Source organism: Gorilla gorilla, chromosome 3 (genome assembly GCF_029281585.2).
Source record: "Gorilla gorilla gorilla isolate KB3781 chromosome 3, NHGRI_mGorGor1-v2.1_pri, whole genome shotgun sequence".
Lineage (NCBI taxonomy): Eukaryota > Metazoa > Chordata > Mammalia > Primates > Hominidae > Gorilla > Gorilla gorilla.
Genome location: NC_073227.2, coordinates 142725583 through 142743630, shown reverse-complemented (window position 1 = coordinate 142743630; position 18048 = coordinate 142725583). Strand labels below are relative to the sequence as shown.

Here is an 18048-nt window from a genome sequence, read left to right as displayed (position 1 = left end):
CCCTGAAGGATGAATAAATAGGTAGCTTAACTGACAACCTGTTCTCAGTCAAGCTGAAGTGAAAACGAGACCAAGGTCTAGCTCTACTGTTGGTACTTATGAGATCCAGTCCTGGCAACATGGAGAGGATTGTCATCTGTCTGATGGTCATCTTCTTGGGGACACTGGTCCACAAATCAAGCTCTCAAGGTCAAGATCGCCACATGATTAGAATGCGTCAACTTATAGATATTGTTGATCAGCTGAAAAATTATGTGAATGACTTGGTAAGACTATACTTGTCACAACAAAATCTAAATCATACTTTTCAATTAATATAAAAGGAGGGTTTGGCTTATAAAAATAACTCAGAACAAATTTTCTTTTGCTCTAGGTCCCTGAATTTCTGCCAGCTCCAGAAGATGTAGAGGTAAGACCAGTTGAATTTATTTCTGAAAATACATTGGACATAAGTTTTTAAATCCAATAAGAAAGACATTAGCATGATTATATAGGAGTATACTGAATTTTAATGAACTTAGCGGTCTAATAATTGATGAAATATTTATTTATATTTTGGTTAAATTCATTGATTTACCAAAAACCAACTAAAAAATGCTATATTATATTCCTCATAAACTATGTTTATCTTCAAAAATCTCTAAGAGTACTCCTAAGTAGTATTGCTGAGACAGAATAACAAAACTAGAAACGAAATCTATACTCTGATCAGTTTCTGAACAATGCACATCTAGTTACTCTTTAAGAGCCCTTGGGCATGAAAGCTTTTGAGCCCTCTTTGTTATCCTACCGAAGAAACATAGATACATACAATAGGAAGCAGAATTAACCTTTTAATAACAAACTTAAAAAAGAAAGAAAGAAAGAAATAATTAGATTACAGGGACAGCATGGAGAAATGGTGGTGTGGAAATCAAAGCTGTCCTTTAGAATATAATTCACATATACCTTGGCCTCAGTGAGTCTTGTCTTTGGCCTTCCGTGAGGTCTTTTGAAAGAACCATTTTCAACAATTCATCCCGTCTCTTAAGCCATTTAAATCCATTAGAGTTCCAGGAAGAAGAGGCCTGGCATGTAGTTCAAGAGTGCTGTCTGCTGATCTTTTTCTCCAGTAACTTCTACGATCTGATCTTCTGGTCTGGTACCCTGAGAGTATAAATGCAATTGGGGAAATGTTTTCATTGTCACAGACCTTTAATTGCATAAATTAGAATAACTAAAAGTGCTACCAGTAATTAGGACACTACAAAGGGGGAGACTTAAGAAGATACATTGCAAAGAAAACAATTATCGTAAATGACTATGTGTAAAAGTTTAGAAAGTGAATGAGTCACAACTATTGCTTTTCTCTAAAATTCACTCTCTAGCTCTGAACCCAAACACTCTCATTTACTAGGTCCTTTTCTAATAAGCAGCATCTAAAATGAAAGTAGCACATTCAGCTTATTGGAAAGACTTTTCCAATAACTGAAAATACTTCTTAATCAATGTGCCTAATTATCAAAACATACATTTCTAGCATCTCATGCACCTTGTTTAACTGTTATGGTTAGAGTTCTTTCCAGAGTTTCCTGGCTGTAGTCTATAACTTGCAAAATAAGAAATAAGAAAGAGATTCCACCTTCTAACCTGAGTTGGTCCAATGGGTACTTCCTTTACGTGTGTTGTTAATGAAAGATATTTTTTATCTTACATCATAATGAAAGGATTTTGTCTCCGTGATACTGTATCTATCTGATAATCTGATCAAGCAATGCTGGCTATGATATAAGTGAGTAATAGTGTAACTTGGATCTTTAAGCTATACTAGTAGGCAAACTCAGGAAGAAAGAAATCGTTCAAGGTCACATTAGCATTATATCAAGCTAGCTTCAAAGTAGGGTCTGTAAGAGATTTTAAAAGATTTAAAAGTTTAATGAAAATAAAACTATCTAATGTTGCATGCATATAGTAATTATCTAAGATCTCTAATTGGCCTAGCCAGGCATCTTTCTTTTTCTCTTTTTCTTTCCGTCTAATCATATAACCAGTGGTTCTCAACCGGTGGTGATTTTTGTGCCCCAGAAAACATTTGGCATTGGCTGGAAAAATTTCTGGTTGTCACACTTGGAGGTAGAATGGGGGTGCTACTGGCATCTAGTAGGTAGAAGCCAGGTACTAAACATTCTAGAATGCACAAGACAGCCCTGACAACAAAGAATTATCTAGCCCCAAATGTCAGTGGTATCACCGTTGAGAAACCCTGATATAAACCTAGTTTGTGTGTAGGACAAAGGTAATCTTTTTTTTTTTTTTTGAGACGGAGTCTTGATATGTTGCTAGGCTGGAGTGCAGTGGCGCGATCTCGGCTCACTGCAACCTCCGCCTCCCAGGTTCAAGCGATTCTCCTGCCTCAGCCTCCCGAGTAGCTGGGACTACAGGCGCACGCCACCACACACAGCAAATTTTTATATTTTTTAGTAGAGACGGGGTTTCACCATGTTGGCCAGGATGGTCTCAATCTCTTGACCCCGTGATCCACCTGCCTTGGCCTCCCAAAGTGCTGGGATGACAGGCGTGAGCCACCGCGCCCAGCCAGGACAAAGGTAGTCTTGCCCAATTAGCAAGACTTCTTAGTGTGAATGGCCAGGGCTTTCTTTGCAAAAGGAAAAAAATGTAAAAATAGGCCTCAGCTGGGTGAAGTGGCTCCTGCCTGTAATCCCAATGCCTGTAATCCCTTTGGGAAGCCAAGTTTGGAGGATTGCTTGAGGTCAAGAGTTTGAGAACAACCTGGGCAAAATAGTGAGACATCCTGTTTCTACAAAAGAAAAAAAAAAAAGCCCTAAGGAGGTAAAAAATTTCAAAAATTCAATTGCAAAACAACAAAGCCAAGTGTGACTCCTGGCAAAAGCAGCACTTGACTTGTTCTTCAGCTGAAGAGGAATGGTTTGTTAATTCTTGCTTTTGACTTCACTACCGCTCCTTCTAGTCTGCAAAACAATGTAGCAGCAGAAAACTCCTCATGTTCTCATATGTTAAAGCATGAAGGAAACAAAGCCTTGCCTTTGGAGTCTGTTGTCACCAAGGCATAGCAAAGGAAAGCAATGTTCATGCTTCCAGACAGTGCTAAATATGGAGTTGGCATCCTGTAGACTCCTGAGTGATAGGGCACCTGAGGCTGCCTAAATCAAGGTTAATCTTTTCACTCTCCTTCTCAATACATCCTTAAGGCAGTTTAGTGGTGACAGCCCTCCACTTCTTTTCCTCTTTTGAGGCTGCCTTTGATGTGCATATAAAGTCAATTCCCGCAGTTATTTATCCTGGACCACATATTGCCAGACACAGCTCTGCTGCTTGCAGAACAAAAGAAAACAAAACCCCATTGTCTGTTAACAGAGGTAAACAAGGAAGGGTGGGAGAGGAAGCACAGCCCCATCAATATGGGCGTCAGTGTCCAGGTGCCATTCAAAGGCTTTCAGAAAAGATTTTCAGTTGTTTTTACAACTGAAATTGTAGTTTTACAATTTCAGTGCTTTGAGCGCCGGTACTGACCATTCCTGGCAATATTATCTCAAGGGAGTTCATTTGGCTGGCAGGGCCCCTCTACTTCTTTGGAACCTAATTTTCTTTCAGCATACACATGTAAATGTTAACTCAGCAAAATGAGCCTCTGTGAGAAATGCTGGTTTTTCAGATCATCACGGATGAAGCAGTCAGTATTTTCAGTTTCAGCTGGAAAATTTACCTCTTTAAATATGAATATTATTTTTTCCAGTAAGTTAAGCCGGTTGTGGTCAAAAAGAAGAGAAAAGAAAAAACTTCAACAAACATGAACGTGTGGTTTTCAAGGAAAAAAAGTGCTATATTGAACATTTATAAATAGTTTCTATTAAATAAGCATTTTGGCAAACATATGGAAAGGACACCACCTTGCCCTTATGAGAGGCAATCTGCCTTGATATAAGGAAACCAGATAAGCTGCTTCTCGGCTTGTGGCTATATATGCAAAGCAAACCTGATAGGTTTGTGTCTTAGAGATGCATGTTATTAATCTACATTCATATTGGGTAAGCATATGGGTTGGAAAATGCAAAGCAGGCCAGATGCTGTGTTCAGCTGATTGTCCATAAGAAGATTCAGGTAATATTGTTACGTATAGGCCTGCCTTTGTAGGGACTGGGAGGGATTGAGGCTTCTGGTTATAAGGTAGTAGCTTCCATATGCATTAGTGAAATGAAAATATAGCAACTTCAGGGGGAAAATAGCATCACATACACACGTTTGCTGAAAGAAAAAAGTAAGTTGGATACAAGTCACCTGGATATAAGCTTTTGGATCAGCATTAAAATGTTTCAACAAGTCAGTATATGTTTGGTTCTTCCAGTAAATTCCATTTCCTTTCCAGTTTGATGGCTAAGCTTTTGGCTTGTTAGTCATTAGCTATTTTTCCAAACCAAGAGATAAGTGTTTGATGCTTATTTTATCCACTCCTCCATTCTCTGAGACCCTATTCTTACCTTCTAAGAAATGACTTTCCCTCTCATTGGTTGGGCAAGCCTCAAACTGTTCCTCAGCTGCTTGATTCAGGCAGAATCCTACCCTAACTGAGCTGGGAGTATGAAAAGGGTTTTAGAAAAGTCATGTGTGATCTATGGCAAGTATATTGAATCTTAGATGTAAAATATGCTATCAGAGGGAGGTACCCACTTCCTTTCTCCAAAGGAGGGGCTTTAATTCATTTTCTTCATCTGTTAACTTTACAAATATATGTTGATCATTAACTGGCAAGACACTATGCCTGGCGCTGTACAGAATAAAATGCTGCTCAAGACATGTCATGATAGATACATTACAGAAACCTCAAACAAATGAAAAATATTCCTCCTCAGACTATAACATAATTTACCCAAAGCTGCCACTAGTCACAGTGTAAGTTTTAGAGCCTCATAATTCAGCAAATGTGTCCTAAACCGAACTAACTCTCCTTTATAAAACACAAAGGTCTTGTCCACCACCCAGACATCAAAATGGTCCTCTGTGTAGCATCAGGAATAAAGCACTGTGAAGAAGTGAGGCTCCTTTCTCTCTTATCTGCGAAGCAGGGGATTGTCCCTTTTTCCCATCCCAAAGATTAAGTAGGAGGTGAAATCATACCTCACTCATCTGTTGAAACGATATAATGCACGACATTGCAGAAGAGATAGAAATAGAGGATTGGGAAAGCTATCTTTTACTTTCTGAATAATGTTTGTTAACATATATACAAATTGTTTATCTTTCAGACAAACTGTGAGTGGTCAGCTTTTTCCTGTTTTCAGAAGGCCCAACTAAAGTCAGCAAATACAGGAAACAATGAAAGGATAATCAATGTATCAATTAAAAAGCTGAAGAGGAAACCACCTTCCACAAATGCAGGGAGAAGACAGAAACACAGACTAGTAAGATTGTCATTTGTCATCTCTCTTATTTGTACTTATAAACTATATATCTTGCATTACATAAACACACACACACACCTGTAGCCAGGGCTGCTGGTGTCTTCCTTATCTATAGTTATGCCTTATTATACATGGTGCTTTTTTTTTTTTTTTTTAAGACAGAGTCTCGCTCTGTCACCCAGGCTGGAGTGCAGTGGCGTGATCTCTGCTCACCGCAAGATCCACCTCCCGGTTTCACGCCATTCTCCTCCTACCTCAGCCTCCTGAGTAGCTGGGACTACAGGTGCCCGCCACCACGCCCGGCTAATTTTGTTTTTGTATTTTTAGTAGAGACAGGGTTTCACCACGTTAGCCAGGATGGTCTCGATCTCCTGACCCCGTGATCCGCCCGCCTTGGCCTCCCAAAGTGTGGGGATTACAGGCATGAGCCACCGTGCCCGGCCTATACGTGGTGCATTTTAAGAAGTAGGGTCACTCTTTTAAGCCCACAGACTTGAAAGTATTCAAAAACCCAATTATAATTTCCTAGTAGTCCTTGGCAGCTGGAATATGTTAATATAGCTTCTCAAGGTGAGGAAGTCATTAGGCAGAGAATCCAACTGTGATTTTGGAGTTAAGAACTATTTCCTCTCATATGGTCATAGATGACTTGTATTCTTATTAACAGGAGCTAGATCCTAGCTTTCTAACAAGAAAAGAGCCTACAAGAGACTAGGGCAAATCTTAAACTTTGCCTCCTCTCTTAAATCATATTACTATCCTGTACATTAGCAGAGTCAGTATTGAATTGAAATAGGGAGGCCTCATTACTTGGCTGGGGAATTTTAACAGTCCCTAGCTTTTAGGAGCCCTGAGATCCTCTTGTATATGCCAACTCATGAGCAATGCAGATACCCAAGAACATGAGTAATTCAAAGATTAAAGCCAGTGGGAAAATACATAAAATAAATTACTCTCAAAAAAAAATTTTTTTTTTTGAGACAGAGTCTCAGTCTGTCGCCCATGCTGGAGTGCAGTGGCAAGGTCTTGGCTCACTGCAGCTTCCACCTCCCGGTTCAAGCAATTCTCCTGCCTCAGCCTCCCAAGTAGCTGGAACTACAGGCGCACACCATCACGCCTGGCTAATTTCTGTATTTTTAGTAGTGCCGGGGGTTTCACCATGTTGGTCAGGCTGGTCTCGAACTCCTGACCTCAGGTGATCTGCCCGCCTCGGCCTCCCAAAGTGCTGGGATTACAGGTGTTAGCCATCGCACCCAGCCTCAAATTTTTTAAATTAGTTCTTTCGCCTCCAAAAACATTCCACATGTGATTCAAATGAAATCTTAATTATATTATCAAAATTATTCTTATTTCTTTTGATTGCTTGGCCTGGTGACCATGTGAAAAATATCCCTCTAAATCTTTCCTCAGAAAGAAAGGAGCTGAACATATTTTTGAAACTCATGAAGTGGTAGCTTTGGAGCTAAACTTAGAACTCTCCAGTTAAGCATGTTCATCTTATAGATGAGGAAAGTGAGATCTACAAAGGAGTTAAGTCACTAGCCCCAAGTTCCATAAATAGTGTCAGAATGAGAATTAGAACGTATATCTACTATCTTTTGGTGAAATGCTCTCACTACAACATCACACTGGCATTGAGATGCTAACTACCAAGCAATGGCTTGGTGTTTGGTATCTAAATAGGGATAAAGACAAAGAGCATAAACTAAGAAAGTTTTTTAAAAATGTAAGTGAGCAATCCATATATGAAAAACTGTTCAATCTCCCTAGTAATCACATAAATGCGAGTTAAAACAAGGAAATCCTGTTTTTTCCAATTAAACATTTTAAACAATACCCTATAATAATAAGAATGCTCCAAGTGAAAAGAGGTAAAACCCTTTATAATGTACATCAAAGCCTTAAAATTTTTTATCCCTTTAATTTAGTAACTACTTCTAGGAATATATCAAATAAGCAAAGATATATATGAAAAATTATTTACAGAGATGTTCTTTGGAGTAATGTAGACAAAAATAAAAAGTTAGATACGGCTGGGTGTGGTGGCTCATGCCTGTATTCCCAGCACTTTGGGAGGCTGAGGCAGGCGGATCACCTGAGATCAGGAGTTTGAGGCCAGCCTGGCCAACATGGTGAAACCCCGTCTCTACTAAAAATACAAAAATTAGCCAGGCATGGTCGTGCGTGCCTGTAATCCCAGCTACTTGGGAGGCTAAGGCAGGATAATTGCTTGAATCCAGGAGGTGGAAGTTGCAGTGAGTGGAGATCGCGCCACTGCACTCCAGCCTGGGTGACACAGCAAGACTGTCTCCAAAAGAAAAAAAAAAAAAAAAGTTAGATGCAATCTTTGGGTCCAAAAATAGTAAGAGTTGCATCCTATGTTGGAATACAGAACAACCACTACATGTCATATTTTTGAAGACTATTTAACACTTAGGAAATCCTGTGATATGTTAAGTGTGAAAAAAAAAAAAAGCAAATCACCAACTGGTATAAATAATGTAAATGCACAATAATAATTAAAAATACCCAAAACACAGAGAGAATATACATTAAAACATTGCAGTGGGATTCCTATCTCTGGGAATGGGATTACAAGGACTTTTTCCATTGTTACTTTCCAAACAGTTTTATGTACTTCTCGAATGTTTTTCAGTGAACATAATTTATGTTTTTAATGAAAAAAAATTTTAAGAAACATTTTATTACGAAAAAAATTTTAAAGAAGACTGTTACTTTTTCATTGATTTCTAGACATGCCCTTCATGTGATTCTTATGAGAAAAAACCACCCAAAGAATTCCTAGAAAGATTCAAATCACTTCTCCAAAAGGTATCTACCTTAAGTTTCATTTGATTTTCTGCTTTATCTTTACCTATCCAGATTTGCTTCTTAGTTACTCACGGTGTACTATTTCCACAGATGATTCATCAGCATCTGTCCTCTAGAACACACGGAAGTGAAGATTCCTGAGGATCTAACTTGCAGTTGGACACTATGTCACATACTCTAATATAGTAGTGAAACTCATTTCTTTGTATTCCAAGTGGAGGAGTACAATATATTAGCGATGGGAAAAAAAAAACTCATAAGTGTGTAAAGTCAGGATTATTTCCCCATAATCACTATACAATAGTCTGATTTCCTATGTTATTGATTTCTATGACTTCTGAAGTTTTTACTTTATCTCACTGCCCAACTTTGACATTTCTTGGTTGAAGGAGAAGGCTAAAATTTTTAACCAAAAATACAGTTTTGACATCTATTGATTTTATATTAACCTTGAGCTTGATTACCACCAGAATGAGGTCTATTATGATCATAACTTAAAACATATATACCTCATTCCAGCTGATAACATAGAAGCATAGAAGCAAAATATATAAAAGCAAAATGAAAAGTTGACATCTTTATTCTTTTAAGGAAATGAAAACTGAGTGTTTAAAAACTTATATCTGAATAGTTTTTTAAATCTCAGAATGTCTAACATATAAATATATAATTTATTTATGCACCGGGGGATACTAGATGGCTATAAAAGACTTACTTCTTTATTGGGGTTTATAAAAATATTTAAATACTATAGATATGAATGTATTTATGGAATAGGCTCTTAGTCAGTGGCAATAGAGTATTAAGAAGTGGATTTAATATTACCTTCCTCCAGCCCCCAGTCCCCTTATAAGCTAACATTTTAAGCTTGTGGAAATGGCAATTTAAACCTATAGAGGGACATATGCCAGGTTGTCTTCTGGAACCAAACATAGTTTTAAAAGTATTGTAGCTCTCTTCTCAAACTGTTATAATGATCATATTATGAGCAAGCTAGTAACTCCAAATATTTGTCTCCTTCTTTCTTCTTTCGTTTCTTTTCTTCCTTCTTTTTAAAATGAAACTTCTGCTTTGTCAAAATTTCACAACATGTTTAACATTTTGGACACTTATAGTTACTATACTTTGGATAAGACAAATTCAATCACCTATATAATTTAAAAATCAGGAGACAAACCAAGAGGCCAGGACTCCTGTCCAAGTTGAAAACAGACTTTCGCATAAGCATTCCAATCTTTCAGACTTGGGTAGTAAAAACAAGCAACCTACTCTACCTGCCATTTCATATCAACTCCAGCACAGCTTGTTTAAACATGAAGTTAAAAACTCTAGAAAAGTAAAATGTTCGCTAGAATGATATAAGCTATTTGAGAATCTCTTATTGTTAAAATAGTTGTGAGTATGCAAGAGGATGTGGGATGAGAAATGCTTTATGCTCTGAGAAGAAAAATTATGTGCTTAAAACAAATACAGACTTAACCTACAGTTCTAAAAGATATATTAAGAATTATTTAATCAAATCTCAATGAAATGTTTTATCATCAGCAAGTAGACTCAGGAAAAAGAAAAAAAAATTTATCATCAGAAACAAGGTACTCTGTTTTAACATTTTAGAATATGTATGACAAAGGAATTATGTGCCTGATGATGATAATATATATCTAATATGTGCCTCAGTTTCAAATACGCCAGCCCGGGCTGTTGTGACAAAATGTGGAAGCAGGCACAAAGATAGTGAGAAAGATGGAATCTGTATTTCTTGTTTCTGAATGTATAGCTATTAACTTCTTGGATATTGTATTTTATATTTAAAATAATGTATTTCTTTTGGCATGTTTATTGTTAAAAATTTCTGTTCCAATTATTTTGATGAGGGTCTCTATCTTAAAAGTAAAAATAATTTAGTGAGGGTTTGGCTAAGAGCCTTCATTAAACAGAGTTTAAACACCCAGATAAACTCTGCTGTTTAACCAGAGTTAAACCCACCAGCACTCCAGGAAAGGCAATGCATTGGAATAAACAAGATGAAGCAGTGAGACTTGAACAGCTCCATCTTCACTGCTCTATGTTCAAGACGGCCAGTTCTTAAAAGGAATATAAAGATAACCCATAAATACAACTGTTCATCTATGGACAGTAATACAGGAGACGTGAAATTTTGTTGACTATGAAATAGTGGTCACTGTTTAAACTCTTTGGGTTTCCATTTCTTTATCTGTAGAATGAGAGTGCTGGACTCAATCTCTAATGTCTATTCTTTCTTTTTTAAAGCTTTACATGTCTATGAATATCTAAAGTTCTGGGTATTCTTACAGAAACATCTGATCATACTTCTGAGTAAAACTTTCTACTGAGTCTGATGTTCAGTTGCTCAGGATTATTTCAATAACATTTGTAGCAACACTCACTGCAGGAACAAGGGACATACTCCAAGAAAAAAAAAGGAAGGAAGGAAGGAAGGGAGAAAAGGAAACATTATTATAGGTCATGAGAGTTCACGGAAAATTAATCATGATCTTTATTATTTTAGTTCAAAGTGTCTTCTTGGGACACTTGTATAAAATTGTAGCATTATTATTCTATATTATTGCTCTGTTGTATTTACATATGCATCTGAGAATTTAGCTAATATGAACTATGTAGTTTATAACTTAATAATTATTTATTATATATTTGATTTTAAATGTTCATGTTTATGGCTTCTTATTTAAGACCTGATCATATTAAATACTACCCGCCCAGTACAACCGTCTTTTGTGATTCCCTGGAAACCCTTACTTCAATAGTCCTGACTGAAAATAAAAGATTATCCTTAGTCTCTGGGAGCATATAGTTTTTACACATACATGGTAAAGATGATCTTCTCTTCTCACCTGTTCTCACTGAAATGGATCCTGTCTCTGCCTCAAGGATATCACCTCCTTTGCAGCCCTCCCAAATGTATGGCACATTCAGGAGGAGTTAGAGATATTCTTCTCAATACCCACTGCCACCACTGCACCTACACTCTTGCACAAAATTCTCTCCTGCGTTCAAGTTGATCCTATCTAGCTTTTCTGTCCTCTTCTTACTAATGATTGTCATTTCCTGGCCACTCCTCCATGTTCAGTGGGGACTGAGGATGCTCCTTCTCTCAAATCCAACGTCTGCCATCATCTGGGCGACTTCAGTGCCCACGGGGAAAATTCCACCAGCACTGCAGCATCTCAGAACCTTAGCCTCCTCAGTTCTGAGCACCTGCATCTTTTTACCCCATCTTGTGGTCCACTGCCATGACTATGTCCCAGACTTTATCACCTGGGACACCTTTCTCTCAGAAATCTATGTAAAGATTTATATATGTAAATATAAAACCATCGGCTGCTAGTTTTTTAGCTCTCAAACTGCCCTACTTCTACTGTGTCTGTCCTGAGACTCCGAAGCTAGGCCTTAACCCCTCCCCATTCTCTCAATTTATTAGTTTTACTCCCTCCCTCACAGAACCAGCATCCCTGATCGGTCCCTTGAACTACAGGCCAAGCAGCACACACCACCCCCTGCCCTCCTCATTCTTCTTGAGTAGCTGCCTACAAACATTCTAGCTGGCTATCTTATCCTCGGTGCCCTAATCCAGCTTCAGACATTGGCTCCAGCCCCTCGCCTTTGGAGATCCTTTCAAACTCCACTTCCTGGCATTCTGGAGTCAGTTTCCCACTTCACATTCAGCTCTGAATATTTACCTGCTTTCAACATCTGCCACAGCTTTGGACAAGAGACCCCTCCATCTACTCCAGTCCCCAGTCAGCCTGGGCATAGCCTCACCTGTGTGCAGGAAAGGAATTTTCATATTCACAGTCAAGCTCATTGAAAGAATAGTCTATACATGTGTCTAGACACTCTCTCACCTCATGTCTACTAATCAAACCACTATAATCTGATTTGTACCAATCTCACACACTGTCATTGTATCATTGGAATTGCCCTGTTTCTGGTCAACAATGGCCTCCTAATAACCAATTCACAATGTATCTAAGTCCTTAGCTTACTTGATCTTATCATGGTTTTTGCTACTCTCAACAACCCCCTCCCTTTTCCTTATGACTTTGGAGGCCCCTTTTTGTCTGGCTGAGGTCTTACTCTCTGACCATTCATACTCAGTGTCAGTTGTTGATTTGCCTTCCTGTGTTCTCTCCTTAGAAGTTGATGTTCCTGACGATTCTGTTTCTGGTCATCTTTTCACTTTAAGCCTTCCTCCTCGATAGTCAAATGTGCTCCTGTTCTTTTAAATACCCACTCTACGCTGTTGACCCCTAAATCCATAGCTAAAGGCTAGACCTCTCTGCTAATTCCCAGGGCCACATATCCAACTGCTCCCTGGAGATGTCCTCTTTATCTCCCAGGCTCTTCATCTCAACATGCTAAAAACTGATCTCTTCACTTTCCCCCACTTCCATGACCTTCTCCTTTTCAAGAGCTCCCTAAACTTAATTGAGGGGACTACATCCTCCTAGCCTCCCAGACTCTGCCTTCTCCTTTACTCACTATAACCATGATCACTAACTGGGCCTTGTTATTTCTATCTTTTAAATTCATTATTTCTTTTCTACTACCTCTGCCATCACCTTAATTCAGGCTCTCAGCTCTTGTTGCAATAGTTAAAATACCTTCCAACTGGATTTCTAGCATCTCATCTACTCTCTCCAATCCACCTCCACATGGCCGCTGGAGTGATATTTGATAAAATGTAAGCATGATCACAACTTTCCCTTATTTAAAATCTTTCACTAGCTCTCCTCTAGAACAAAGCCCAGGCCTGAAGCAGGGCATGTAAGTCCTTTTTTCTTATGCTGCACTCAGCTCCCAGCTTCTCTTCACCTTGGACTTCACATTCCAGCCAATCCAATCTGTTTCTAGTTCCCTAGATACACCATGTTGTTTCATTCCTCTGTAACTTCACACTGGCAGTGACCTCTCCCTAGAATATTATTCCTCCATCCCCTTGTAATGCTTAGAAAACACTCAGGTTTGACCCAGCAATCCCATTACCGGGTATACACCCAAAGGGATAGAAATTATTCTACTGCAAAGACACATGCACACATATGTTTATTGCAGCGCTATTTACAATAGCAAAGTCATGGAACCAACCCAAATGCCCATCAATGATAGACTGGATAGAGAAAATGTGGTGCATATACACCATGGAATACTATGCAGCCATAAAAAGAAATGAGATTATGTCCTTTGCAGGGACATAGATGAAGCTGGAAGCTATCATCCTCAGCAAACTAACACAGGAACAGAAAACCAACCACCACATGTTCTCAATTATAAGCGGGAGTTGAACATTGAGAACACATGGACACAGGGAGGGGAACAGCACACACCAGCATCTGTTGGTGGGTGGGGGGTAAAGGGAGGGAACTTAGAGGATAGGTCAATAGGTGCAGCAAACCACCATGGCACACATATACCTATGTAACAAAACTGCACGTTCTGCACATGTATCCTGGAACTTAAAGTAAAATTTAAAAAAAGAAAGAAAAAATATACACATAACCTGAAAAAGAAAACACTCAGATGTCCATCAATATTCAACTTAGTCATCATTCTTCTCAAAGGATTTCCATTGCCATCTTACTGTATTTCTGTGACAGTGTTGACCCCTTCCCACTTTCAGAACTTGAGCATACTTTGATTATTAGACTTAATATAGTATATGCAGATTTATTTATTTATATGTCAGTTTCTCTTTCCAGAGAAATGGAAAGAGAAATTACTGTATATGAGGCAAGCACAGTGCCTCATACACAGTAAATAACATATAGTAGAAAACAAATGTTGGCAAAATTAAATTGAACTAAACACAAAACACATGATTTATTCATTGATGTATTTCTTGACATCTCCCTCTTACATGCTGAATCAAATTCTCACCAAAGCCAGTCAGTTCTGTTTTCAAAATATCTCTAAAATCCTCTCTCACCACCTCCAGTTTCTACTTTGTTGGTGCCACCATAATCCTTCACTCAGATGACTGTAATATCTTCTGTATTAGTCTGTTCTCACATTGCTTTAAAGAAATGCCTGAGGCTGGGTAATTTATAAGAAAAGAGGTTTAATTGGCTCATGGCTCCACAGGCCGTACAAGCATGGCTGCATCTGCTTCTGGGGAGGCTTCAGGGAGCTTTTACTCGTGGTGGAAGGCAAAGCCAAAGCAGGCATCTTCACATGGCTGGAGCAGGAGGAGGGGGCAGGGGGAGCATACAGTACCAAGCGGGGGATGATGCTAAATCATTCATGAGAACTCCGCCCCCATGATCCAGTTACCTCCCACCAGGCCCCACCCCCAACTGGGGATTACAATGTAATATGAGATTTGGTGCGGACACAGATTCAAACCAGGTCACCTTCCCAAATAGTTTTCCTGCTTTTGTCCTTGCCCCTCACCAAAATCTATCTGCAACAAAACAACTTGAATGGTCCCTTTAAAAACCAATCAGAGTATGCCACCTCTCAGCTCAAAATCTTCCAACACTTCCCATATAATTCAGAGTAAAACCTGAGTCCTACAAGGGTTACTTGGTCGCATCTCTTCCACCTCCAGCCTCTCTAACCTTGTTTTCACTCTTTTTACTTGACTCCAGCCACATTGGCACTCTTTCTGTTCTCCAGCATTACAGGAACACTCTCTCCTAAGGCATTTGCACTTTTTATTTCCTCTGTTTGGATGCTCTCCTGCCAAATGTCCACGCGGCCCATTCCCTCACCTCCTTTATGACTTTACTCAAATATCATCTTCTCCACCAGGTCTTGCCTCACTACCACCTTACTTTAAATTGCCCAAATACGTCTGCTTTATTTTTCTTCATAGCACTTACCACCCTGGACACATATATTTTAACCATTTATGTGTTTATAGTCTCTGTCTTCCACTAGAATATAAGTTCCATGTGGACAGGAATTTTTGTCTTTTTTATTCACTGCTGTATGTCTGGCTATTAGACCAATGTCCTGAACATTGAAAAAACTCATTAAATATTTGCAGAAAGAATTGGTGGGTTCTGCAATGAAGGTCTCCCACAGGGTTTTCATTCCTAACACACAATTTGCCTTCTATTTATTATGCAATTTGTGTGCTATTGATTTTTTCCCTTATAACTTCTTCCTATTATCTATCTTGTATCTTCTGCAAATATTCCCCCATTCTCTTATCAGATGTAACCACACCTCTTCTTTATTTTTGAAACTGGCCTTCAGCAGTATGAAACTTGAAAGATAAAAATGGAAACGTTCTTCCACTTATCATTAAAATTTTAGCAAAAATATTTTTCTATAGAAAACTTCTGGGTTTATATTGTCTAGAATTCTTCTGGCAAATAAAATATCCAATCATACAACGAACACCCTTCCATATTATATCTCCTCCCCCTTTACAAAAATAGAAAATTCGAAGCATCTATACGTTCATTTATGAGTCTCTAAAGGAGTTCGTGTCTACCTTCTCTCAAAATGAAATACTGTGGAACAATCATATAATGGAATTGAACACATCAATAAGTTGAGAGAGAGTATAAACGGGTGCTTCTGGGGTACTAGTAATGTTGTATTTCTTGACCTATAAGATGGTACTTGTTGAGTTGTATACTTATGATTAATACCATTTTTTCTCTATGTATGTTATATTTCAATAAAAAATTGAAAATAAATGATGGAAAAGTGTTTTTTAAAAAGTTCTATCTGATAAATGACACACAGCAGAAGCTGGAGAAGGTTACGGAGAGGGAAAACAATTGGCTAGGTGATAACTGGGAAGAGAGTGAGGTAAAAGCCTGGCAGTTGCCACAGGATTCTAAGTTGTGGTACTTCAGTCAACAAGAACAACTTTAAGATTTTTTTAAAACTAGTGCTGATCACGTCACCATCTTCCTGGTGAGAGATGGCCGAGAAGTGGTCAGTTTGGGGAGGAAAGGGTTTTTTTGTGTGTGTTTGTGTGTGTGTATATGTATATGTGTTCTTTCCCCTATAATCTTTTTTTTTTTTTTTTTTTTTTTCTTGAGACATGGTCTTGCTCCGTCACCTAGGCTGGAGTACAGTGATGTGATCTCAGCTCACTGCAACCTACACCTCCCATGCTCAAGTGATTCTCCTGCCTCAGTCTCCCAAGAAGCTAGGACTACAGACGAGTGCCACCATGTGGAGCTAATTTTTGTATTTTTAGTAGAGACGGGGTTTCACCATGTTGCCCAGCCCGGTCTTGAACTGCTGGGCTCAACTGATCTGCCCACCTCAGCCTCCCAACGTGCTGGGATTACAGGCGTGAGCCACCACATCTGGCTCCTTGTAATCTTAATTCAAGTAATTTCCCCAAAAATAATTTACAAAAGAAAAAAAATAATCTGAGAGAGAGAACAGTAAGTGTCCTATGTCAAGTTCCTCACACATCATAGGTAAGGAGATGATGAGTTAAGGATTCAGGTGCCTGTGATTTACTAAGGAGACGCTCCCAGATAAATCAGTAATTGTGTGAGAAAAGCAGGATAGGGAAGGGGAAAGCCAAGCCAGGGCATGATTTTAGGTGACTCCCCAGATTCAGCCTGATCCTGTGGGATCCTCAGAGCATAAATTACCCTGCGGAGTTGTCAGCTGTGCTTGGAGGCAAAGGGGCTGGGCTTTTTGTCCTCCCACACTAGCCACTCACCTCTACCAAGCTTCAGAATTCTGAAGAGGCTGCTCCAGTGCATACCAATTGCATAATAAAGAGAGGGCAATCCTCTGAGTGTCCCAAACACAAGCTGGTATCAAAGCATGCAGAAGATTGGGGGATGAGCATACAGAGCTGATAAAAAGAATCCAAGGAGATCTGGGCAGGTGGAGTGCATTTTTTTCCTTTAAAAAATTTATTTTTAAAATAAGAGGGCTTAAGGCAAAGATAAATTATATTGTCATAATGGAGTTTCAGGAAAGTTAGGATATATTTGTTCATGTAAAATTATGTATAATTACATATATTTATTATATATATTTTATATAGATTATTTCTTTTTTTGGTCACAATTTATCTTTAAGCCCATTTAACCTAAAGGAGTCCAGTTTACGGAGATGAATACAGTTGCAGCACGAAGAGCAAGTGCTCAAGTGAGAGAATATGACACTACTGATGTGTACCCTACATCCTACATACCAAGGGGACCTGCTACTTCCTCCTGACCAACCAACCCCTACCCCAGGGCAGCCATCACTTCCACGCCACAAACTGAATAAATTCTCCCAGATAGGGATATTTATATTAATGCAGGATTTTTGCTCCTTAGCTCAGCTAGGTCTGGCTTCTTTTCTCACAACCAGGAAAAATTAGGTGCACCGAACCAAGAGAGTGAGCAGAGTAGAATTTATTAAGCAAAAGGAAAGCTCTCAGCAAAGAGAGGGGTCCTGAAATCCGGTTGCCTCCTTCACAGTTAAATATCCCAGCTTAAGGCATGAATTCCTGGAGGCTCTACCCCTTCCTTGCAGTGTGCATTTGGGCCCTTAGACTGAGCCGCTCCATATTGATTTGTTTCTCTTACTGCACTTGTGTTAAGGAATGGAATTTTCCACTGCAGGCATGTTTAGGCAAGCTCCCTTATCTGCGCAAAACATCTGGTATAAACACTTGTATGACGGGTCAGAGATTCTAGGGGACCCTTCCCTTACTGTCTGCCTAAAGCAAGCTGGCTAACTTCTTTCAATATTATTGGAACATAGGGCAGTTGACAGGTTCTAAGCTTCTAGTAAGCCTCTCCCTTTCTTGTTTGACCCAGTGAGAACAAAACATTCCTTG

At 38.9% G+C, this 18048-nt stretch overlaps 1 protein-coding gene and 1 long non-coding RNA gene across 2 annotated transcripts in view; one reads left to right on the top strand and one right to left on the bottom strand.

Moving 5' to 3' along the window:
- Positions 1 to 18048, bottom strand: part of LOC109026508 (uncharacterized) — a 146062-nt gene that overhangs the window by 6822 nt on the left and 121192 nt on the right. The window contains exons 3-5 of the long non-coding RNA XR_010133488.1: positions 11969 to 12050; positions 949 to 1146; positions 39 to 242 (exon numbers count right to left, since the gene is read on the bottom strand). This is a non-coding gene — a long non-coding RNA (uncharacterized lncRNA). The remainder of the gene's footprint in view (positions 1 to 38; positions 243 to 948; positions 1147 to 11968; positions 12051 to 18048) is intronic.
- On the top strand, positions 44 to 10993 carry IL21 (interleukin 21). Its single transcript, XM_004040355.5, has 5 exons — positions 44 to 266; positions 374 to 409; positions 5262 to 5417; positions 8172 to 8249; positions 8340 to 10993. The coding sequence occupies exons 1-5, from the start codon at positions 99 to 101 to the stop codon at positions 8388 to 8390; spliced, it is 489 nt and encodes a 162-aa protein (XP_004040403.1). The 5' UTR covers positions 44 to 98; the 3' UTR covers positions 8391 to 10993.

Bases quoted from the DNA above. Each gene is read 5' to 3' on its own strand.
- IL21 (XM_004040355.5), top strand. From the start codon at position 99: ATGAGATCCAGTCCTGGCAACATGGAGAGGATTGTCATCTGTCTGATG. The intron at 5,418-8,171 runs GTAAGATTGTCA...ATTGATTTCTAG, and splicing joins GAAGACAGAAACACAGACTA to ACATGCCCTTCATGTGATTC. The intron at 8,250-8,339 runs GTATCTACCTTA...CTATTTCCACAG, and splicing joins TCAAATCACTTCTCCAAAAG to ATGATTCATCAGCATCTGTC.